Consider the following 24,522-nt stretch of genomic DNA (forward strand, 5'->3'; position numbering starts at 1 on the left):
GTGCACAGCTAGTTCACAAGGGCACTGGCTGGCCTATGAGTCTTACTATCGGTGCCTAAGCTGAAAATGAGCTCTGGAACACACCTAATGAGCCTTTAGTTGTTAGTTTATTTTACGTATCATTTACATCCCACTTTTTGTCTTCAAATAATAACCAAAGTAGCTTACAATAAAAATCGCAATATGGTAAGCAACGATAACAAAACTAATATTGTTCCTTTCATTTTTTAATTTGTATACTTCCTTTCTTCATTACTCTACTCAAGTTGGTTTGCAACACATAGACATGACAAAATATACAATAAGGATCACATGGCGGTCCTGTAATAATTCAAACTAATGAAATTCAGGAATCCATTTCACATGCATTATGGAATGTCAGCAAAATGTCAGCAAAAGCCGACTTCTGACAATTACAAGGTAAAGTCATTATAAACAAACACAGATACGTTCCATCAAATGCCTCAAACTATACAAAAAAATCAACTGAGCAGGTTGGTTGTTTTTGTTTTATTTTACATCACCTTGTGGCTGTGCATCGCAGGGAAGAAGCTCTGTAGTGGTGGGTGTGCTTTCTTCTTCGAGGAAGCTCCTCCACCATTACTGACCACCTCACTGAGGAACCCCTGAAAAGGTTCTGAGGGGTCCTGGGGACCCGCAGAACACAGTTTGAAAGTCATGGTGCTAGCCACTAACTGACATAACTAGGACAGAAGCAGAGCTTGGAAAAGTTACTTTTTTGAACTACCATGCTGGCTGGGGCTGATGGGAGTTGTAGTTCAAAAAAGTAACTTTTCCAAGCTCTGGACAGAAGTCCATTACGCTTGCAAATTAAGTTTCAGAACATAAGTTCTGGTCGCTAGCTTACAATGCAGCTCCTGAAGGTTTGCAGTTCCATTCCAATTTGTATCCTAAGCAGCTACTGGTGTCCTAAGTATTCATGCAATGAGAAATGAGCAAGGGGGGAAATTGTTAGAATGGTGTAGTGCAGCCTTCCCCAACCTGGTGCCTTCCAGATGTTTTGGCTTTCAACATTCATCAGCCCCAGACAGTTGTAGTCCAGAACATCTGGGGGGCACAAGGTTGGGGAAGACAGGTGTATTTCATTCTAGTGGAAAGGCCTGGATCCGCTGCTTACCAGTACTTAATACCACCATTGTGTTAGATGCTGTACACAGCATGGGACAAAAACCATGTCCGGTGGATATACAGCCTGCATCCTGCATCCAGTGCAACCTGCGCCTTCTCTTCACTACAGATTAACATGCTGCTGCAGTTTAAGAATGGTGCCGATGAGGAGGAGTGCCCAATACCAGAGGAGATCCGAGATGAACTGCTGGAATTTCACACTGACTTGCTGGCTCACTGTGGTATGAAGCACCTCCTTGTTACTCCTTCCCATACCACACGTCCTGAAAGCCAATCTGCATGTGACTCAGATTCTGGATTGTACTACAGGAAGGAGATGGAGGATGTAATATTTTTTGAATTCTCTCCCAAACTGGGTGGGAGGAGAAAAATCTACCTGCATATAGAAAATCAGCACATCAGAGAGAGAGAGAGAGAGAGAGGTTGACCCTGGTGGGCTAGTTGACTATGTGAGGGGAGCGTTCAAAAATGTTAGTCCCCTGCTTCTCCCACAGCTTGCAGTGGTACAGTCCAGAATACTACCTCATTCTACATACTATATAGAGCAGCTCTTTTAATTAGGACGGGATGGTAGGCAGCTGTCTTTCTCTGCATCTATGTTATGCAAATTTAAGGTCGTTGTTTTGTTTGATAATGCTCATTTTGAGCCACCTCAAGGAACTCTGAAGGGCTGGAAGGTGGGGTACATGAAGAATTGAAGTAAAATAATACCCAGATTCTGCATCACGCCAGACCTCTTGATCCCAGCTACATCACTGATGCCAAGATTCAGTGGTCTCTGTGCTAACATAACTAACTAACTTTTGTGTCAACGTAACTCGCACTCTGTATCAAGAAAGTTTGCTTATATCACACTTACTTTGTATCATTTATCTTGCTTCTGGTAGCCATAAAGAGGGGCAGGCAGCTAGGCAGAGCAAGGAAGCCTCTATCCCACGGTGGTGAACTTTTACTGGCTGGCAGGCCAGATCCTAACCTCCCCCACCTCATGTGGGCCACTTTAACAGGTGGATGGGGCTGCCCACCTGTCAATCACCTGACGTGATTATGATGTCAGGTAACAGTTGGGGAACTCCCTCGTGTACCCAATTCCAGTGGGGCTTGCTGGTAGTCCACTCAGCTGATTGGTACTGTCAGTGAGCCCTGCTTGTCAAGGACCAATCGGGAGTGCACATTAAGTTCTCGATTGTTCCTTTGCAGCCATATCTTTACATGCTGTACACCTGACATTGCATATGACATCAAGTGTGGGGCAGGTGGGTGTGGTTTGGGGAAAAGTCCCTCGCGGGTCAAATTAGGACACCTGTCCATCAGCCAGAGGCTCCCATGTTTGCCCTGCCTTCTCACAAGTGCTGCATAGCTTCCTTACGGTTTTTTTTAGATGCAAGCCACAGTTCTCCAAGCTTATTTCTGCAGCAATGAGGGCTAGAAACTTGCATTGAAAAATAAACATGGAAAGTTTGGGTTTTCAAGATGCTGCATTGTGCTCCAGATGCCAAGTCCCACACTTGCGCAGTGTGTTTTTCCGCAACACACCAGGCCTATTACTGCCTTGGGTACCAGGTCTACCAGTCTGGTATCCCCCATTTTTGACATATGAACTCATTAGCTTTGCATGCTCCCCAACAGGTATCCAACCAGAGGGTGAGGAGGAACAGGAGGAGGAAGACGCACCCTTCCACCGACGGTTGATGAGCTTAGTGGAGAAGGTAGTGAGCTTCCGCAAGAAGAAAGAGGAAACAGAAGGGGAACAGCCTCCAGAAGAGGAGTCAAAACCCAGTAGGTGCAACAAAGGAGTTTGGGGGCGGGGGAGGATGATTAAAGGGCTACTTTGCTGAGAGCTGAGGATCATGACCATGTGTAAGCAGGCAACCAACCAAGTTGCTTCAGTCTCTGCAATCTAGACCAGAAATGTCCTTAAGGCAGCCTTCACCAACCTGGTGCCCTCCAGCTGATTTGGACTACAGCTCCAATCAGACCCAGCCACCATGATGAAGGCTGCCTTAGGAATTCTTTGTAGAGATGGGAAATCCCCTCTTACTCCACGTCTTGAGTCAATGTTCCTTAGTGTAGCTCTCTAACAGATCTCACTCTCTGTCTCCCCGACCATGCAGGCACTCTGCAGGAGCTGATCTCGCACACCATGGTCCACTGGGCCCAAGAGTCCTTCATCCAGAGCCCAGAGCTTGTGCGGGTCATGTTCAGCCTTCTCCATCGTCAGTACGATGGCCTTGGGGAGTTAATCCGTGCCCTGCCCAAGGCCTACACCATCAACGCCAATTCTGTGGATGACACCATGAGCCTGTTGGAGTGCCTGGGCCAGATCCGCTCGCTGCTCATCGTCCAGATGGGGCCTGAGGAGGAGAACCTGATGATACAGAGTATTGGGTATGTGCCTCCACCCCATGGAACGCTCCAGGCCCTTCCTGAATTGCAGTCCCCTTCTTCATCCCACCCTGAAGCAGATCCCTGGGCTCCTGCTCAAACGGAACCCTTTCCTCTAGTGAGCTGCCTGTTGCGTCTCATGCAGACTTACGCTTCTCTTCATATTACTCAGCCACCTGCAGTCTTACACCATTGATTCCCCTTCCCAGTAATGAGCTCTGCCCAAAGGTCTGAGGCAAAGGTCGTTCCCTGCTACCTGAGGGCCTACAAGCTTGAGATGTTTGCGAAGCATCTGCTGTGTTGCTGAGCTATTACCCCGCTCCACTAATTTCAACTCCTCATTTGTAGGGAAAATATCTCTGTCTGAGGCCACATCCGCACCATACACTTAAAGCATTCTTTAACAGTCCAGCTTCCCCCAAAGAATTCTGGGAACTGTAGTTTGTTAAGGGTGCTGAGGGTTTTTAAGAGGCCGCCCCATTCCCCTCACAGAACTACAATTCCCAGAGTTCCCTGGGAAAAAGGATTGGTTGTTAAACTACTCTGGGAATTGGAGCTCTGTGAGGGGAATGGGGGGGCTCTTAAAAATGCTCAGCACCCTTAAACTACAGTTCCCAGGACTCTTTGGGGAAGCCATGGCCTGCTGGGAGGAAGGGCGGGATATAAATCCAATAATAAATAAATAAATAAATAAAGTGGTATAATAGTGCTTTAAATGTCTGGTGTAGCTGGTGCCTGAGATGGTGGGTGCCCAAACCTTGCCAGGCCTCTGGCTTTGACTTTGTTGGACTTGCATAAACCATCATGACCCCAGTGACAATGTATTTCCTGTACTGTTCCTTCAGGGAGATCAGAGTCAGGCTGAGACCCACTTCCCTTTAACAGCATAACAGCTTCAGCTCACCTCTTCCATTGGAGCCCCTTCTCTCCCACAATTCTTCACACACCACTCTCCTAAAGCAAATATCTCCCTACCAGCAGTTTTCCCTACACGTCCTCTCAAACTGCAGCCACTTCCCCACACAGAGGAGGCCCAGGATCTCTGCTCGATCGTCCCAGAGTGCAGGGCTCAAGTTACAGGAAGACATATTTCGACTGAACGTCAGGAAAAAATTCTTAACTGTTAGAGTGGTACGACAGCGGTACCAATTACCTAGGGAGGTGGTGGGCTTTCCAGCACTGGAGGCCTTCAAGAGGCAGCTGGACAGCCACCTGTCGGGGATGCTTTAATTTGGATTCCTGCATTGCACAAGAGGTTGGACTTTATGGCCTTATAGGCCCCTTCCAACTCTGCAATTCTATGATTCTATGTTTCTGTGATTCTAGTGCTGTGTTTCCCCCCCCGCTGAGCTACCTGCATCTCTTGCCCTGTGGACTTCACAGTCTGAAGAAGCCCTTTTCCTCAAAGACTCATACCTCTCTCACGGTCCTTGCACTATTGTTGCGTTCTCTGGTACTCAGCAGCTTGCTTCAATGCATTTCTCCTTGGCAGCAACATTATGAACAACAAAGTCTTCTACCAGCACCCCAACCTGATGAGGGCCCTAGGAATGCATGAGACAGTCATGGAGGTGATGGTGAACGTGCTTGGAGGAGGAGATTCAAAGGTAAGATGGCTGGCTTTCTGACAGCGTAGGTCATAGCTGCTAATGGGTTCATGCACACATACTCCCCTGGGAGTTGTAGCTCTGAGAGGGGAATAGGAAGTCTCTTAACAACTCTCAGCACCCTTAACAAACTAGGTATAGACTACAGTGCAACAGAATGAGGTGGTAAAGTGGACTATGAACCACTTTAGTCTTGAGGGGTATATATCACATTTTTGAACACTTCCCACTTTAAAAAAATCTCCCTCCAAGTGAGAACACACACTCAGGGTGCTTCTGCACCGAAGCTTATTGTGGAGTTAGTACTACTCATGCATGCAAATTTTGCACAATGTTGTTCTCATCCAAATGCCATCCCGTATTCCACCCTGCCATTTAATCCACATTTACGGCTTCCATTATTATTTTTGTTAGTTACTGGATTTCCTGCAGAAACGGTAAATCCAGATCAAATGGGAAAAGAACATGGGACGGCTTTTTGATGAAGATGTTGTGTGGATGCTGCACAAAACTTTCATGAGCCGTCCACAGTAAACTCCTGTGTGGAAGTGCCAGCAGCAACAGAAAGGAAGATCCTTTGCTGTGCTAGTTTCTACATTGCCACGTGAGGAGCATTCCAAAATGTCCTACGTGCCTCCTGCATTCTGAAGTGGTTCCCTTTCCCACCTCATTTTGCTGTGTGTGTGTAGACTAGAACTAATTCAAGAGAACCAAGAGGCAGCAGAACTCCCACAGCCAAATATTCTGTCCCATTTGCAGCTCAGCAGACTCTGTACTGGAACATTAGCCTCTTTTGTGAGATAAACATCATGGCCCAAGTATGGAGTGTTAGATGTAAAAGCTTCCCACTAATCAATTTTTCTCCTGATCAATGTATCTTGGGCTGGATACATACCAAGGTTCAACTTCTTGGATGGCCTAGAAATGTCTTAATCATGGGAGGGAAGTTCTCTGTCTCCCTTCCCCCCAATTTTAAATAATATGCCTCAATGTCAACTTGTTTTGGTAAGCAGAGTGCTTTGAACCAGGGCTGTGGAGTCGGTACGCCAAACCTTCGACTGTAACTCCTCTGTTTTTCTACTGTCCGACTCCAACTCCTTCATAAATGGCAAATGTATATTAACTAGTAATAACAAATTTACTGTAGTAAAATGGTAGCACAAGGCATTTCATCACCTGAATCATCAGGCTAGATTGATAGAACATAAAATATATTTATTTGATTAAAATTTCTGAACAAGAAAACTTTCCCAAATTCCTATGAAAGTTTTTATTTTGAAGCCAGAGTCGGTACATTTCTACCGTCTCCGACTCCACCCAAAATTGTTTCCGACTCCACGACTCCACAGCCCTGCTTTGAACTATGTATATATGTCCACTTTTAGCTTGGCTATATTTGGATTCGCTTTTGAGGGACTTTTTTTTTTTAAAAAAAGTTGCGGTGTTTAGATTTTTGCTTAGTAACTGGGATGCCTTGGACGACCTGCATACGACATTTCAGGAGTCATCCAGAAGTACCCTAAAAATCCCTATGCCTCCAGTCAGTGAGACAGACCTTAGCATCTTTATATATGGAATTGTCTTAAGCCAGCAGCTGAGAGGGAGATGGGGCAGGTGAGATGACGAGGCAGCTGCCTTCAGCAAAGGTCTTAATGGAAGCCCTCTCGTCCCTGAGCAGGAGATCCGCTTCCCGAAGATGGTGACCAACTGCTGCCGCTTCCTGTGCTACTTCTGCCGCATCAGTCGCCAGAACCAGCGCTCCATGTTTGACCACCTCAGCTACCTGCTGGAGAACAGCGGCATTGGACTGGGTGAGCTGGTGTGCAGTGGGCAAGGGCTGGCATGGGGACGAACGCAGTCAGTATCAGCTCTCCCAAAGATGATGGATATCCATTTATGGGTGTACGCTGTAGGGGGTGGATCAAAATCAAGTGTCAACTCATAGCCTGAGAACCTCAGCCCTGGGGCCCACTGGAGGCTAGGCTGTTAGGGCAAGTGGGGCACTGCCCTGTCAAGCTCAGTCTGCCCTTCTCTAGTCCCCACCTGCCTACCTCCTTGCTTGCAATCAGTCTGTTTATTTTATTGTTTATTTCATTATTACATTTATATCCCACCTTTCCTCCAAGGAGGTCAAGGTGGCATACATGGTTCTCCTCCCTCTCCATTTTATCCTTACAACAACCCTGTGAAGTTGGTTAGGCTGAGAGACTATGACAGGCCCAAGGACACCCACCAAGCTTCATGGTGGAGTGGGGATTTGAACCCAGGTCCTAGTCCAACGCTCTAACCACTACACCACCACACTAGCTCTCTTGTCTAGTGGGTGACACTGGTTCACAGCCTCCTTTTTAGTCTCAGCACTGCCTCTGTAGAACAAAGGAGAAGGAAGGAGGAGGACAAAACCAGAATCTGCTCTGCCTCTTGTTGGCTCTAGCTCTGCCAGCCATCCGCTTTGGCTCTATCAACTGTTTGCCTCCCTGCCTTCCGCCTTGCCATTTCCAAAGAGCACCAGCCTCTACTGCTGGGGACCAAAGACAGACATCCAGAACTCTTTGTTCAGCCCTTGGGACTCTCCCGGGTCATGCCCTCTCTTCTCATGCCACACCAGCCCCCCCTCCCTAGGCTGCCCTCTCACCAGGCCATGCCCCCGGTCCCCAGGCCACACCTCTCACCAGACCATGCCACCTCTCCCTAGGCCACTCCCTCTATTCCCAGGCGACACCTCTCCCCAGCCCATACCAAGCCACGCCCCTTCTCCCTAGGCCACACCTTTCCCCATCCCATACCAGGCCATGCCCCCTCTCCTCAGGCCATGTGCCCTCTCCTCAGGCCACACCCCCTCTCCCTAGGCCACACCTCTCACCAGGCCATGCCCCCTCTCACCAGGCCATGCCCCCTCTCACCAGGCTATGCCCCCTCTCCACAGGCCACGCCCCCTCTCCCTAGACCACACCTCTCACCCGCCCTCACCAGGCCATGCCCCCTTTCCCCAGGCACCTCACCTCTGTCTGAGACAGGGGATCTTTTTTTTCCCAGAGGACTTGAGGGAGTTTGAAGGACTTATGGCTTCTCATGGTATCTATACTCATCTCACTTTTTCCTCTGATAAACAGGTTCAGCAGGTTTTCAGAATTGTTTCAAAAACCTGTCAAATCTGTTTGACCAGAGGTGGCAGTGGAACTTAAGAGAACCAGTGTGGTGTAGTGGTTTAGAGTGTTGGAACTAAGACTGAGCAGATCCAGGTTCAAATCTGCACTTAAGGTGACCTACAGTCAGACACAATTTTTCAGCCTCACAGGGTTGTTGTGAGGACAAAAGGGAGGCACACCATATACTCTGCCTCAAGCTCCTTGGAGGAAAGGTGGGATATAAATTAAATAAATAAATAAGAAATAATTAAACTTTGGGAAAAGGAGGGTTTTCTAACTTTCTTTTAATTGGGATTTTGAGATTATTCTCACCCAGGTAAAATATGCTCCTCCATTTTCATATATGTCTGGTGCCTTAGCTGAAGGGCAAACCCTTTTTGGTCTAAGCACTATCCTGTAAAATTCTGATTTAATGCTGTTTAAGATATATTGATAAAGCATGAGATGTAGCCTTAAAAACAAAAAGGATCCGTGCTGCTGAAAAACAACCACCTAAATCCTGTTTTAAAAAATTAAACTGTTGGTTTTTCAGATGTTGAAATTTACTTGAAATTTTCATTTTGCCTCTAACACAGACATGCCCAAGTTGTGTCACCCCAGCCCCACCCTCTGTGTGCAGTGGCCTCCCCCACACTACCCCAATATGCTTCTGTGGTCAGACCACGCTCTGCCCCTTGAACCCCTGAATGTCTGCCTGTCTTACCATTTGCCTTGCTCCTCTAGGCATGCGCGGATCCACACCCTTGGACGTGGCGGCTGCTTCTGTTATTGATAACAATGAGTTGGCTCTGGCCTTGCAGGAGCAAGATCTGGAGAAGGTAATGGGCATGGCCGGAAAATACTAATGCATGGAGGATGGCGGCAAGGAAGGGGAAGAGTGGCTAAGGGCCAGCTGTGGGGGTTTGTCAGCAGTCTGGCTTCCAATGCACTCCCCCTCCCACAACTTTACCCCTCTCCTTCCTCCAGCTCCAAGTCCATGTAACTGCTGCCATCCCTTTTATTTCTGTTCTCAGGGGTTGCCGCTATGGTGCCCTTGAGGTCTTCTTTGGTGCCCGTGAACCATCTTAGCTCCCTTCCCCCCTCACTGCCTTCTTGGCCACGGGGCAGTGAGCGCGCTTATCTTTTCTCCTGTGGCAAGTATATAGAACTGAAAGAGGAAGTTGGAAGAGTGACATTCCTTCCCATTTCCTCTTTATGTGCTTTCCAAGGTTCTAGTTAATTCTTCTATCCAGATCCCTTGGGAAAGTGTGGCTTGTGCACACCTGCTTTCCCTCTTCCTGTGTCTTGTGGAGGAAAGGCTGATTCAGGGGAGAGAAGAGACAAGAGGGGGTGGCAACCACTGCACTCGCTCAAAGATCAGAATGTGCTCGCAGGCTTTAAAAAGTTGGCAACCTGTCTTAGCTGTTCCTTGCTGTTACAGCAGTTGCGGTGCTGCAACCTAGGCTTTCTTTTTATCCGGTTGTGAGGAAGGGAGTAAGCGCCTTTGTGGCCACCTAGCAACTGCATCCCACCTCTCTTCCGTTCCTGGTCAGCGAGGCTGGAGCTAGCTATTTAAAAGTCATAAACAATGCCAGGATCAATAAATACCCTTCCTGCCTTTTGATTTCATGAATGCAACCCTGCCGCTCATGTGCAACCTTCTTATTTTGTTAGTTATGAGCCTAACCGCTTTTGAAGCCCAGAAAAATGAGGGTGAATTATCCTGGCCAAAGACCTGGCCTTCCGTCGCTTCTACTCCCACAGGTGGGGCCCTACGGAGGTGACGTGGAAGGGCCAGAGCTTTGTCATCAATTATTGCTTCCCTCTTGGCTTCCCTAGGTGGTGACGTACCTGGCAGGGTCTGGCCTTCAGAGCTGTTCTATGCTGGTCTCTAAGGGATACCCCGACATTGGCTGGAACCCCTGTGGAGGAGAGCGTTATCTTGACTTCCTGCGCTTCACTGTCTTTGTCAACGGTGAGGTTGGTGATGGAGAGGGAGGGAGTGGCCACTGGGGCGGGGTGTGTGCGTTCTATCAGTGGCAGTTCTAATATGGCCATTATCACAAATTATTCAGGGCTTAGAAGAGAAAGTCCAACCTCATCACCACCACCTGCTAGCTCAGGCTACAGTTGGCTGTATTCTGTTACCCACTCTGGCTGGGCCTTCCTTCCTTCAAAACTGCAGCTTCCCAGACTGGAGGAGTCACTGTTGGGGATATCATTTGGGGGTGTTGCAGTGGAGCCGTCTTTAGCAACCTGGTACCCTTCAGATGTTTGGGACTACAGCTACTCCCATCAGTTATCCAAAATGTCTGGAGGGCACCAGGTTGCCAAAGACTGTACTGGAGGTAGCCTGTAGCAGATTTCATGACTGTAGGGTCGATTTGGGGAGACACAAGGAATTGATGAATGAGATGGGGCCTGTTTGTAATGGCCTAGAACCTTGGTCTCCCACTAGGTTAGCCGGTGGGCCAAATCAGTCCCGCCAAGTGTCTCAAACCAGCCAGTTAGGCCTCTGTTCCCTTTCTCCTTCCCCTTCTAAAACCCCTTCCAAGGCCTCGTCCAGATTCTGTGATCATGCTGGGCATAGCCCACATATTTCTAAGCCTTGTGTCACAAGCGTAAGGAACAGATCCTTATTTTGAGAAAGCAAATTAAAGCAGAAATGTTCAGACTAGGAGATTTTGTGCCAAGTGCAGAATATGCAGAGCCTGGATGGTACTGGCTTCCCATAGGGGGATCCCTCCTCCCATTCCCATGCTTTCTGCTTAGCTTCCTGGTTCATTCTTGTCCACACAGGTGAGAGCGTGGAAGAGAACGCCAATGTGGTTGTGCGCCTGTTGATCCGGCGTCCAGAGTGCTTCGGCCCCGCCCTACGGGGTGAAGGTGGCAATGGGTTGTTGGCCGCCATAGAGGAGGCCATGCAGATCTCCCAGGACCCTGCCCGCGATGGCCCCACGATCAAGAAAGATCGCCGTCGGGAGCTGTGTGTGAAGGGGAGGGGTTGTGGGCACTGCACATGTCTATGGGGAGGGGAGGCCCATTTTGTAATTTGGGTGGGCAGAATATAGAGTTAATAGACACATCCCATGGATGCAGATCCAATCCAATCCAGAACATAGGAGCATGTCATAGGCTGAGATGGACCATTGGTCCATGTAGCTCAGTATTGCCTGCACTGACTGGCAGTAGCTCTCCAGGGTTTCAGAGTGGGAACATTCACAGCCCTCCCTGGAAATGCCAGGGCTCGAACCCTGGGACCTTTGCATGCACAGCAGATGCTGTGCCAGTGAGCGGTGGCCCTTCCCAACGTAACAGCTCCTGTGGCACACAAGACGAATGACACCCCTCTCCCAAGGTTCCCTTGCTACAGGGTTGAGTCCTGCCAGAGGGCCTTTTAGACGACCTTACCACCCGCCACAATGCACATCCACACATATGGTCTGCATATGCTCTGTGGCACAGTTGCTTCGCATACTCTCCAAAACATTATAAAAGTATAACCAGTCCCAGATTCATTTCTGAAGCAACAATTCTCTTCCTTTTTTCTTAAATTTTCTTTCTCCCACACCCCCGTGAGCACTGGAAACATGATCTGTTTGTGTGTGTGTGTGTGTTTCTTTAATGTAAAAGCGGAGAAATTGAGGTTTTGAAGGTGCCACAATATTCTGAGCTGATTCTGCATTTTGCAATATGATGGTTGCAGCAACCAGTTCTCTGAGCTCTCTGACTATAGCTGCATGTTCACACACACTTTCTGACATATGTTCACTCTTGCCTCTCCCCCCCTTTTTTTTGGTTTAGGATCAGGACTCCATTATGTTACCCCTCCCCCATGCTCCTTACCTTTGCTGCATGGATGGCTGATGCTCCCTTCCCCCCTTTCCTGCCTCTTTCTCTCTCTCTCTCTCTACCAGATTTGGGGGAGAGGAAACTCACGAGGAGAACCGGGTCCATTTGGGCAATGCAGTCATGTCCTTCTATGCTGCCCTCATCGATTTGCTGGGGCGCTGTGCTCCTGAGATGCATGTAAGCACCACTCCATTCCCCTTCACTGTCTGCAGTGCTAGAGGTAAAAATATGTCTACCCCCCAACCCCATCCCCACAACAACCTTGCATGATTTTGACATTTGGCGCATCTCACCTGGCACTGATCCCACCACCAGAGACTGGTGGCTCCAATGTAAGTGGGGTCATGAATCCGCTCCTGGTTTTAGTCTGAACTTTCAAGGAGTTGACCAAGCTGCTGAAAGCTCCTCATGTTCAGACTAAAACCTGGAGTGGATTCACGGCCCCACTAACATCAGAGCCACCAATCTCCACTAGATCCCACACATCCTCGAGGATGGTCCTCTGGTGGCTCTCGCCCTCAACATCTTTTCCTCCCAAACTGGCATTGGATCAGTTTCCTACCTAGCTGGCTCACTCCTCCTACCTTGCCTCCTATCTGAACAGCTCATCCAGGCTGGGAAAGGTGAAGCCCTCCGGATCAGAGCCATATTGCGCTCTTTGGTGCCCATTGAGGACCTCGTTGGAGTCATCAGCCTCCCACTGCAGATCCCTTCATTCGGCAAAGGTATGGTGGCTGGACAGGGCAGAGAAGAATTCTAGGATATTTCATTGTTAGGAATTCACAAATCAAGGGCACCTGCTGGGAGGAAGGACGGGATATAAATCAGATAATAAATTAAAATAAATGAAATAAATAAGATTCTCAGGATTCAGTCAGTTCTCTTTTTCATCAGCAAGAAGCTGTGAATTCTCATCCCCGGACCCCTCCTCGAAGGGTTGTTGTTGCACACAAACCCATTCCTGGCTTCCTGCCCAGGCTCCTTGTTACATGAAACAAACCTCCTGTTTGTGTTTTAATTACCTCCTCTGCAGTCTCTGCAGTTGCAGGATACTACCCTTTTTTCTGTAGCTCTAAAGCCCCCAACCTCCCAAATTCCTCCTTCAGGGTCATCTCCACATCCTCTCTCTCTTCTTTGCACTTGGGCTTTTTGCTCGCACCCACCCAGCAGCCTGGAAACTCTGGCTCTAGCCCTCCTTTTATGCTGGTCTCTTCCAGGCTCCCTCACATTCATCTCCTCGCCTGAGCACCTTCCTGGCCTCAGATAATTGTGGCATCCCCACCGGCTGCTCCCTCCTCTGCCCACCTCTCCTCCCCGCCCCCACCCTCACCGGCCGGCTTCAGGCACACTCGCTTGCTCTCTCCACCACATATCCTGAGGCCCCTGCTAACGGTCTTCTCCTGCCCGTGCTAGATGGCAACGTTATCGAGCCCAAGATGTCTGCGAGCTTCGTGCCTGACCACAAGGCCCCCATGGTGTTGTTCCTGGACCGAGTCTATGGCATTGAAAACCAGGACTTCCTTCTCCATGTGCTGGAGGTGGGCTTTTTGCCTGACATGAGAGCCGCTGCCTCATTGGACACGGTGAGTGCTGGGGCAGGATGGGAAGAGAAGGGATGGGCATTGTTGCCCTACCCCCAGCAACGAAAATAGATGCTTAAGGGAATATTCTTGCGTGATAAGGCATCTATCAGGTCAGAAACTTAGATGGGTGGCCCACTGGGAGAACGAATGGAGTCTCTCCTTGTACTCAGAAATTCCCATTAGGCAGGCTTGATTGTAGAAACACAGGGAGCTGCCTTATACCAGGTCAGGCTTTCTGACTGTCTCAGCTTAGGATGAAGATTTATGTAAAGTTGACAACGAGGACATTGAACTTGTCAAGGATTATCAATACCTGGGCACAGTCATTAACCAAAATGGAGACCATAGTCAAGAAATCAGAAGAAGGCTAGGACTGGCGAGGGCAGCTATGAGAGAACTAGAAAAGGTCCTCAAATGCAAAGATGTATCACTGAACAATAAAGTCAGGATCATTCAGACCATGGTATTTCCGATCTCTATGTATGGATGTGAAAGTTGGACAGTGAAAAAAGCTGATAAGAGAAAAATCAACACATTTGAAATGTGGTGTTGGAGAAGAGCTTTGCGTATACCATGGACTGCGAAAAAGACAAATATTTGGGTGTTAGAACAAATTAAACCAGAACTATCTCTGGAAGCTAAAATGATGAAAGTGAGGTTATCATACTTTGGACACATCATGAGAAGACATGATTCACTAGAAAAGACAATAATGCTGGGAAAAACAAGGGAGTAGAAAAAGAGGAAGGCCAAACAAGAGATGGATTGATTCCATGAAGGAAGCCACAGACCTGAACTTACAAGATCTGAACAGACGGATGGTTCACGACAGATGCTGATTGATAGGGTCACCATAAGTCATAATCGACTTGAAGGCACATAACAACAACAACAACAAATTTAGGATTATCTACTCCAGAGGTGGGTAGACAGGGATCTGCACATCTCTGTGTGCTTTGTGGTGGTCCGGCAAGGGCTTCTGATTCCCAAGGCTTATTCAGTTGTTTAATTTTCTTTTTTAGATGTCAGCCATTTTTGTCATTTATTTCATATTGTTTTATGGTACTTCATGTGGTGCACCTCCTTGACATTTTATGTGAGTAGGCTATATATCAATACTTTTATAAATAAAATAAAACAAAACAGTGGCAACAACAGAAAGGCATTGCACTCCCCCTTGATTTAGCCTGCTAAAACGAAGAAACCCTGTGTTAACCAGGAGTGGGCTTTATATGAAAGAATATAAGTTCAGTTCTGGTACTGAAAGCAAATTCCTAGGTGCAGAATTTGCTCAGAGATGCCCCTGGTTTTTTCACCTCCTGTTCTCACTCTGTGCATTCTCTTCTGCTCCTGGCTCTGGTTGGTGAACGCTGGGGTTCTAGTAAAAACCAAAGTAGACTCCGCAAACTTGAAATCTCCCCACACCATCTCACTCTGACTGGCAAGAGTTCTCTGCGATCTTAGGTGAAAATCTTAGGTGGAGAACTTTCTCATCTCCTGGTCTCTGATCCTTTTAACTGGAGAAGCTAGGGACTTGTCTGTTTAGCAAGATTTATACACTGCTTAATTAAAAAAAATAGGATTGATCCTGGGACTTTCTGCATGCACAGCCAAGTGTTCTAACTGCTTAGCGATGGTCTTTCCCCTGTTATCCGTTATCCGGTTCCCCTTCCTCATGGTAACTTCCTGTTTGGGCTTCTGCCCTAAGAACACAAGTCACTCATTTGCTGGCAAGGATATGAAAATTGCTAAGTAATTTCTACACAGCCAGAAAGCTTTCTCCAACACATTCTCCAACACAAGAGGAATGTAGCCTTGTTGGGGCAAATCAAGGTCCATCTTGCAGTGGAGGCTAGTGGCTCCAACGTCAGTGGGGCAGTGAATCCGTTCTGGGTTTTAGTCTGAACTTTCAAGGAGCTTTCAGAACCACTGCCCCACTGACATCGGAGCCACCCGTCTCCACTGACATCTGGTCAAGGCATCCTTGTTACTCAATCTGTGAAACGGAGGTGTTTTTGCTTCTCCCCCTCAGACAGGGCGAGCAGTCAAAAGCACAGTGTAGACAAAATGTTTGGCTGTGGGGGTTCCCCCTTCACACCCTTAGGCCCCATCTGCATGTTACATTTAAAGCACTATGATAGCACTTTAAACAGTCATGAAAGAATCCTGGGAACCGTAGTGTGTGAAGGGTGCTGAGAGTTGTTAGGAGACCCCCATTCTCCTCACAGAGATACAATTCCCAGAGTTCAATGGAAAGAGCGATTGATTGTTAAGCCACTGTGTATTTCAAAATGCCTAAATACATACACTAAATACTGCCGCCCCTGCTAACACCACCTCCTCTTTCTTGGCGGTGCCAATAATGATAATGTTGTTTCTATTTAATTTAATGTTTGTATATTGTATTGTTTATATTGTATATTGTATTTTTATACCTGTGTTTATTTTTCTTGTAAGCTGCCTTGAGGGCCTTTGGCTGAAAGGCAGGGTATAAATAAAATCTAATGATAATAATAATAAATAATAATAACTAGATGGCCCACTGGCCTGATCCAGCAGGGTTTGTCTAATGTTCTTATGCCTTGCCTTCTGATTCATATCCTCTCTTACCCTTCTACCGATTCCTTTCTTCAACTACAGGCTGCCTTCAGCACCACAGAGATGGCACTGGCCATGAATCGCTATCTGTGCTTGGCTGTGCTACCGCTCATCACCAAGTGTGCTCCCCTTTTCGCTGGCACTGAGCACCGGGCCATCATGGTGGACTCCATGCTGCATACCATCTACCGGCTGTCACGTGGGCGCTCCCTTACCAAGGCACAGCGTGACGTCATTGAGGAGTGTCTCATGGCACTGTGCAGGTATTGAGTAGACCTTTGGTAGATCTCTTAAGTCCTGCACAGTTTGGGTTATTGGAAGTACTGCTTTCACTCATATAGTCCTGCCCATGCATTCAGAGCTACTTTAGGGGTCCTTCTCAAATGGCCAGTTAGGGTGGTGTGCACAAAAGACAGTGGCTTCTTGGTGTGGCCCCGAAATTGTGAAACGGTTCCAGCAGGCAGATGCTTTGACCCTTCAATGCTGACATTTTGGCAAGCTTTGAAGACCTTTATCTCTCTTTTACTGATAACATGCATCATTTGGGTCTTCAGAACAGCTTCTCTTATTAATCTGCATACATTTGTTCTACTCTGCCATGACCCTGGGGTTGCACTCTCCTTGTTTGGGAGATGAGACCAGGGATTCAGGATCGGAGGAGGAGGAATTGTCCTCAAGGCCAGCCCCAGAACTGCTTCCACAAGAAGAGTCTGTGGAACCAGTACCACTCTACCCCATGGATGCTGTATTGCCCTCCTCTGACTCAGAAGACTCCGTCTCAGAAGCCCCAGTGCCATTGGAGTCTTCCCTGCTCCATCGGAGTACATGACTGCTGGAGAAGGCTGTGCTCCTTTCAAATAAAGAGGCACCTCTAAGTGAAGACACAGCTAGCTGTTGAGACAGAGCTGCAGCTCCTATATAAGGCTTGGCCTGAGAGTAACTGCCACTTCTACTGCTGAAGCAACATCTGAGCTCTGCTGTCATGCTATATTCAGCCTGAGCCCTGCATGTCCTTCCTTGCCTTTGCTGAAGTCAATGCTCACATCAGAACATGATGTGTTTGTTTTTCTCAGTCCTTTGTGTGTTGCTTTGTGAAGGCTGTATCTCTAAACTATATATATACTAGCAGCTTCATACCCATAATTGCTTGCAAATTCCCCCTCCAAAAACCCCAATATTAATTCAAAGTCAGTATAGTTTTGAGAGGTTCAGTCTGCCATCTTGATTCAAAATGGCGTCCAATTATATCCACACGTAGGCAAAAAGCTGCTCCTTGATCTCAGAAACCATCATGAAAAATGTGGTTATGATACCTTAAGACAGCCTTTCCCAACCTTTGGGTCTCCAGATGTTGCTGGACTACAATTCCCATCAGTCCTATCCATTGGCCATGCTGGCTGAGGCTGATGGGAGTTGTAGTCCAACAACATCTGAGGGACCCAAGGGTTGAGAAAGACTGCCTTAAGAGGTACTCAAATGCATAGCTAACAACTTTCCAAAATATATAGTAGATTGGCTCTCACAACTTGTCACAACGAGTGCTCCTTCTGAGGAAACATGATCCCTCTATACAAATACACTTAAGATGAAGAGCAGGTGTGAGAACCATCGCTCCTTTAAGCCTCCCTACTTCTTCTTAACATATTTGGTCCCCATCACACAACATTTTCTTGCCCATCATTTTTCCAGGTTTATCCGGCCCTCCATGCTCCAGCACCTCCTGCGCCGGCTGGTATTTGATGTGCCCATCCTCAATGAGTTTGCAAAGATGTCCTTGAAGGTGAGCAATGTTGCAGTGGTGGTGGTGGGAGATGTTATCATATGGAACATGCCAGGCTGTCTGGAGCAGCTTTTGCCAACCTGGTGCCCCCAGATGTTTTGGATTGCAACCCACCCCCCATCAGCCCCAGCCAGCACAGCTGATTGGAATTGTAGTCCAGAACAGCTGGAGGGCTCTGGGTTAACAAAAGCTGGTCTGGAGGGGGACAATATTGTGTTCTAAAAAGATAGTCTCTCTCTGTCTCTCTCTTGCATTAAGTAGCCTTCTTGCTAGCTAACTCCTCCTTTCCTTCACCCTGCACAGCTCCTGACCAATCATTACGAGCGTTGCTGGAAGTATTACTGCTTGCCCACTGGCTGGGCTAACTACGGGGTCAGTTCTGAGGAGGAGCTTCACCTGACCCGGAAGCTCTTCTGGGGCATCTTTGAGTCATTGTCCCATAAGGTGAGCAGTGGACCCACCTTTGCTGTCAGGTAGGACAAATTGGGTCCAAATAGGAACAGAGCAACTGTGTCTGAGAAGGGGACATGCCTGGAAGTGTTCTTGAAGCAGTGTCTACTTTTGTAGACCTTAATGCATGTGTTAGTCAAAAGGAAGGTGATTAAGAGCTGGGAGGAGTCTGGCACTAATGGGCTGAATCCAGTTTCTTGGCTGCTGCTCTGAGGAGGGAATTTCTGTTCCAGTTGTACTTCCTCCTAGCATGGAAAATGTCAGGTGACACTAAAGGGCCAATCAGGCAGCCTGAAAACTAGTTGCCCAGTAGTGCTGAGGAAAGAAATAGTGGCCTTCCTCAGTTGGGACAAAATCACTGAGTGAGGTGACCAGTTTGTTTTCCTTACTTAACAAAACGTTTAGACCGGTTAACATTACTGTTACTGTTTTGTATTAAGTGTATATCCCACCGTTCCTCCCAAAAGCCCATGGCAGCAAACAAGCAATGAAACAATAACAGTATCTTAAATTAACACTGAAATACTGAAGCAGCGTACAGAAAAAGAGAAACTACAGTAGGGCTCCACTCATACGGCAGGTTCCGTTCCAGGCCCCTGCCGAAAAGCGAAAACCGCTGGAAAGTGGGGCCCTACTCAGCTGTAGCGCGTGAACTCCCCGCCCTACAGCTGATCGCGCCATCAGCTGTAGTGTGGGAAGCTCCAGCCGCTGCACTCCAGCTGACAGCGATCAGTTGGAGCGTGCGAGCTCCCTGCGCTACAGCTGATCGCTGTCAGCTGGAGCGTGGTGGCTGGAGCTCCCTGAGCTACAGCTGATTGACCCACTGGTGCCGCCTTATTAGTGGAATGCCGGAAAGCGGGGTGCCGACAAGCAGGGCCCTACTGTACATAATATGAAAGCAATAAAATATCATAACAATCTAAAAACAAAATTCACATGATCACTAGATTAGCTTTGGGCAGAAATTAGCAACGCTAATACAAATGTGGGAAGGCTTGAGAGAAAAGAAAGATCTTTGTCATAAGCTGAAAACTCAAGATTGTAGGCACCTGCCTTTGTTTATCTTTGTTACTGAAGCGGTTACAATAAAACAAGATAAAATGCAAAAGATTACAAACTCTGTAAACTAGAGGCAATAAAACAATTTCTACAATTGCACAATTATTATTCCATAATTATTATTCAAGAAAAATGCATTTCAAGAAGGAGTGAGTTCCAAAGGCAATAGCACTGAATACACTGTTCCGTGTAGAGCTGAGCCAAGCCACAGAGTCATATCACTCCATCAGAAGACCATCTCAGCAGACCATAGTGACCAGATGGGCATAGGGGGAGAGGCAGCCACTCAAGTAACGTGGTTCCAAGCTGTATAGGGCCTTACATGCTAATAATTTAAGAAGTTCCTCCCTCTGTACTATTGGATGACCAGCTATCAGGCTAACTGCCTCAAGCCTTCAGCCTGCTTAAATTGGCTTCTGACCTTTGACTTTCACCTGTCTGTCTACCTCTCTGCTGGTTGCCCTTGGCTAGGAGTGCCTGACAGGTTATTAGAAATAACAACTTAGTTGTGGAAAAATGGCTAGAAAGAGTGTCATTGGGGGGCTGGAATGGTGCTATCTGTCTGCCTCACTGAGCTTCTTCTCTGTCTGCCACCTTCTGTACCTATCGGTGCCCAGAAATTTGACCCTGACCTGTACAAGCTCGCCATGCCCTGCCTGTGTGCCATTGCAGGCGCCATCCCACCTGACTATGTGGATGCCAGCTACTCCTCCAAGACCGAGAAGAAGGCCTCTGTGGATGCCGAGGGCAACTTCGACCCCAAGCCTGTGGAGACCCTCAAGTGAGTGATGGTTAAGAAAACCTTATTCTGAATGAATAGCAGGGACCGTGTGGTGTAGTGGTTAGGATGTCGGACTAGGACCTGGGAAGACCAGGGTTCAAATCCCCACTCGGCCATAAAACTCACTAAGTGACCTTGGGCCAGTCATCCTCTCTCAGACTAAATTACCTCGCAGGGTTGTGGTGAGGATAAAATGGGGAGGGGATAAGTGTGTATGCCACTTGGAGCAAAGGTGGGATATAAATGTAATAATGAAAACGATAAATATTACCTCAGCAGGCCTGCTTTTGCTGAAGTAATGCCAATGCAGGAACAGGTGAGGCACATTTAGGGAAAGGCTGAAGGAGGAGGGGAAGAGTGACTGAGCCCTCCTGCCCCCTGCCAGTCTTGCCCTGCAGACTCTCGCCACCCCCTTCAGATGTGTCTTCCCCCTCAGCTCCCCAAGCTGGATTTATTTCAGGATATGGAACCCAACTGAGGGGGAATAACTAAGCATTGCACGGGGGGAGGACATTTGTGGGGGTAAGGAACCTACTCCTGCCCACCACTTCTCCTCTCCAACTGCCCAGCCTTCCGTATGAAGAAAAAAGTGGGGTTGGGATCCTTGCATTTTCCTTATAATGTGCACTTCTGCCCTAATATTATCAATGTGAGGGCCAGCAGTTTCTTTCTAGCCATCAAGGTTCTAGCTCTGATGGCGACATGGCTGGTTCCTCAATGGCTGTTATAATTCCATCACCATCCCTCTGGTTTGTAAGGCAGGTGGAAGAACTGCCACCATATTTTTAGGGTTTACTCTTCACATCCATGAGGGCTGGAAACCTTTGTTTTAAAGGAAAGACAAAAGCAAGTATTCCTAGGTATTATCGGAGACCTCTTTCACTCACAGACACACACATACTAATGGAAAATATGCACAGCATTATATGATGACTCTTGATCCTTCAGGGGTTCTGTTATCAGAGGTCCCCTCCCCATCCCTACCCCCCTTCTATTCAGGTCTCAGAACTTTGCTTGTGTCAAAGCATCTCAGGATAGCAACCTTTTTGCTGCTAGAATCTCTAGTGGCAAACCCCAACATTTAGCTTCCTTACTAGTGTTAAAGATGTTAAATAAGAGTTAAAGGGTTCCTGCAGTAGCAAAGCAGGGTCCTACCTTCTGTGCCTGTCTTCCTGCTGGTGGCCAGCTACTAAATGCCTCCTTCCATCCTTCCTTCCTTGCAGTGTCATCATTCCTGAGAAGCTGGACTCTTTCATCAACAAGTATGCCGAGTATACTCACGAGAAGTGGGCCTTTGACAAGGTAGGGAGAACATAAGAAGAGCCTGCTGGATGAGGCCAGTGGCCCATCTAGTCCAGCATCCTGTTCTCACAGTGACCAATCAGATGCCCATGAGAATCCTGCAAGCAGGACCCGAGCACAAGAGTACTTTCGCTTCCTGTGGTTTCCGGAAACTGGTATTCCAAAGCAAACAGCCTCTAACAGTGGAGGCAAAGCACAGCCATCATGGCTAGTAGCCATTGATAACCTTATCCTCCTTGTGACCCTGGCTCTGGGATGATGTGGCTTGGCCAAATGACTCTCAATTGGATATGACATCTCTTGATCTCCCACTTGCAGATTCAGAATAACTGGTCCTTTGGGGAAGCATACGATGAAGAGGCAAAGACAAGCTCCATGTTGCGCCCTTATAAAACATACTCAGAAAAGGTAAATGTCCCCACCCCACCCCATAGAAGCAGGGTGGCACAACATAACTCCCTGCTCCAGGTGGGAGCTGAAGGCAGATGTCACAGAATTCTGGCATTTGACAAACCTTCAGAGTTCAAATCTGAAATCCTGAATTTCAAACCAGCAAAATATTGCCGTTTTAAAATAGGAATTTGACACTGTTTTATCAAACTAAATCTAATCTATCTGAAAAAGAAATATTAAGGCAGAAATATTAAGTATTCAATTGCCAAATGAATATTTTGTATCGTTAAAAGGTCAGGGATCCAGCTGGTTCCAAGATTAGGGATATTATGATATTTGAGAGATGTAAATCAGATTTCTTGTTTGCAGTTTTGACTTAAAATATTAACTTGGCTATTAATCACCTTGGCAGAGGGCCCTCCTCTCATGGAGCCAGATTGCACCATATTGGTGTTCCTGAATTGCAGGCTGGCTGGATCACTCTGAAGACATAACTGGACATCTTGGCTTCAGTCTTCACCTCGATCCTCTCCGTTTTTCTCCTTCCATCATTCAGTATCCTCTTTCCTTCCTATAGGATAAGGAAATTTACCGCTGGCCCATCAAGGAATCTCTGAAGGCCATGATTGCTTGGGAGTGGACGATAGAGAAGGCCCGCGAGGGCGATGAGGAGAAGCCTGAGAAGAAAAAGACCCGCAAGATCTCCCAGTCAGCACAGGTTTGTCCCAGTCTGGCCTTAGGTCGAGAAAGGACATTTGGGGTTGGGAACTTAGGGGAAATGCTACTGGGGCGGGGGGAAATCCAGTAAATGTCAACAGTCCTTGTTTTCATGTGTTCTCTCTCAGACCTACGACCCCAGCCATGGCTACAACCCCCAGCCCATGGACCTGTCTGGAGTGACCCTTTCCAGGGAACTGCAGGTGAGTGAGCCCAAAGTGGAGAGAATTTCCCGCAGCTGGAAAATGGAAAAGTCTGCAGTCACCATAAACTATCCCAATATACAGTACATGATTTAAAATAAAAATTTTCCCTACAATATTTTATTTGCAAACTTGGAGGAGGAGGTACATTTTATTTATTTTTTGCATATTTATTTATTTTAAGACATTTCTATATTGCATAATAATTTGCATTTCTAAACAGTGTACTTAAAAACAAGACAAAAGTAAAATAAAACAAAATCATCATAAAACTAAACAGTACCTTAAAATGCCTGCTGGAACAAGAAAATCTTAGTCATGCGCTTGAAAACAAGGCATGCACCTGTCTAATCTCAGTGCTCTCCAACCAAAAGGGCCCCCAGAGCTGGTCATAAATCACCAAATATAAAAATTAAAAATGTAGCCCCCTGCCCTCAGGCTTACAACCTAAAAAAATATGATACGATAGGAAAATGGATTGGGAGGGAAGAGGAAATAAGCAAACTCAGGTTCAAGTTCTTAGTTACAGGTTGCTCTAATGACCAACCACTCAGGATGGAAAAGTTCAAGGAGGGGAGACCCCAAAAGTTGTTGCTCTTTTAGCTGTGCCCATGGGATGTCCCTACATCCTATCTCTTCCTGCTTCTGCTGCAGCCTAATGGAATTAACTTGTAATTCTCTTTTTCTGAAAACATGGGGTGGTGTGAGGTGGGTGAGGGAAATGATTAAGCAGAGTGAACATTGAGCCACGGAAGATGGGAAAGACTTTGTGTGGTTCTCTTATTACTGCCTAAGGTCCTGTACCAATTTTAATCTGGCCTTTCACTTGAGGCTCCAGGGCGGGACATTCTAAACAGACCTCTCATTTTTTTCTGAGTTCCTTAATATATACTGTCTGCTTAGTTTCACGTTGTTTGCCCCCTGAGCCATGAGAGCTAGCAACTTGGCTGGCAATTTGTGTATGTTTTGAAGGAATCTTGAGTTTCCCATTCAATAGGCAGCTAATTATGTTCACCTTGATGCCACAGTGTAACTCCCCCAAGTTCTAGAACTTTTGACTCTTGTCCCCTTCCCACCCACAGGCCATGGCGGAGCAGCTGGCTGAAAACTACCACAACACCTGGGGACGCAAGAAGAAGGTAGAGCTGGAAGCCAAAGGTGAGTCTCTGCATCTTTCTTTGCCTTTCCCTTGTAGGGTGCTGGTGTCCCCCCCTTTTCCCCCAGCAGGCTTCATGGCTCCCCCTTCTCTCTTTTCATCCCCAAGGGGGTGGCACCCATCCCTTGCTGGTGCCTTATGATACGCTGACAGCCAAGGAGAAGGCCCGGGACCGCGAAAAGGCCCAGGAGTTGCTCAAATTCCTGCAGCTTCATGGCTATGCAGTGACAAGGTGAGCATGGAAGGAGTTTTTTTATACTGACAGCATGTTCTGTATCAGAAAGGGCAAGGGACGGGGAAAATGTGCCCTACACGCTCCAGGGATGTGATGTTCTCCACCTCCTTAGCAAATCTCATCTTCAAAAGGGCAGGGAGGGAG

The 24,522-nt window shown here is 47.4% G+C and overlaps 1 protein-coding gene across 7 annotated transcripts in view; it reads left to right on the plus strand.

Annotated features, from left to right (window-relative positions):
• RYR1 (ryanodine receptor 1) overlaps positions 1-24,522 on the plus strand; it is a 163,991-nt gene that overhangs the window by 69,643 nt on the left and 69,826 nt on the right. For all 7 annotated transcript variants that reach the window (XM_061596439.1, XM_061596441.1, XM_061596440.1 and 4 more), the window contains 21 exons: positions 1,259-1,370; positions 2,779-2,928; positions 3,264-3,537; positions 5,027-5,141; positions 6,820-6,952; positions 9,014-9,108; positions 10,109-10,244; positions 11,069-11,255; positions 12,187-12,298; positions 12,726-12,846; positions 13,535-13,704; positions 16,345-16,565; positions 17,992-18,082; positions 18,386-18,526; positions 20,209-20,372; positions 21,596-21,674; positions 21,993-22,082; positions 22,645-22,785; positions 22,913-22,987; positions 24,070-24,145; positions 24,252-24,375. In XM_061596439.1, coding sequence (XP_061452423.1) covers positions 1,259-1,370; positions 2,779-2,928; positions 3,264-3,537; positions 5,027-5,141; positions 6,820-6,952; positions 9,014-9,108; positions 10,109-10,244; positions 11,069-11,255; positions 12,187-12,298; positions 12,726-12,846; positions 13,535-13,704; positions 16,345-16,565; positions 17,992-18,082; positions 18,386-18,526; positions 20,209-20,372; positions 21,596-21,674; positions 21,993-22,082; positions 22,645-22,785; positions 22,913-22,987; positions 24,070-24,145; positions 24,252-24,375 — 2,807 coding nt within the window. The remainder of the gene's footprint in view (positions 1-1,258; positions 1,371-2,778; positions 2,929-3,263; positions 3,538-5,026; positions 5,142-6,819; positions 6,953-9,013; positions 9,109-10,108; positions 10,245-11,068; positions 11,256-12,186; positions 12,299-12,725; positions 12,847-13,534; positions 13,705-16,344; positions 16,566-17,991; positions 18,083-18,385; positions 18,527-20,208; positions 20,373-21,595; positions 21,675-21,992; positions 22,083-22,644; positions 22,786-22,912; positions 22,988-24,069; positions 24,146-24,251; positions 24,376-24,522) is intronic.

The sequence above is a fragment of the Rhineura floridana genome, chromosome 15, assembly GCF_030035675.1.
Source record: "Rhineura floridana isolate rRhiFlo1 chromosome 15, rRhiFlo1.hap2, whole genome shotgun sequence".
In the NCBI taxonomy this organism is placed as follows: Eukaryota; Metazoa; Chordata; class Lepidosauria; order Squamata; family Rhineuridae; genus Rhineura; species Rhineura floridana.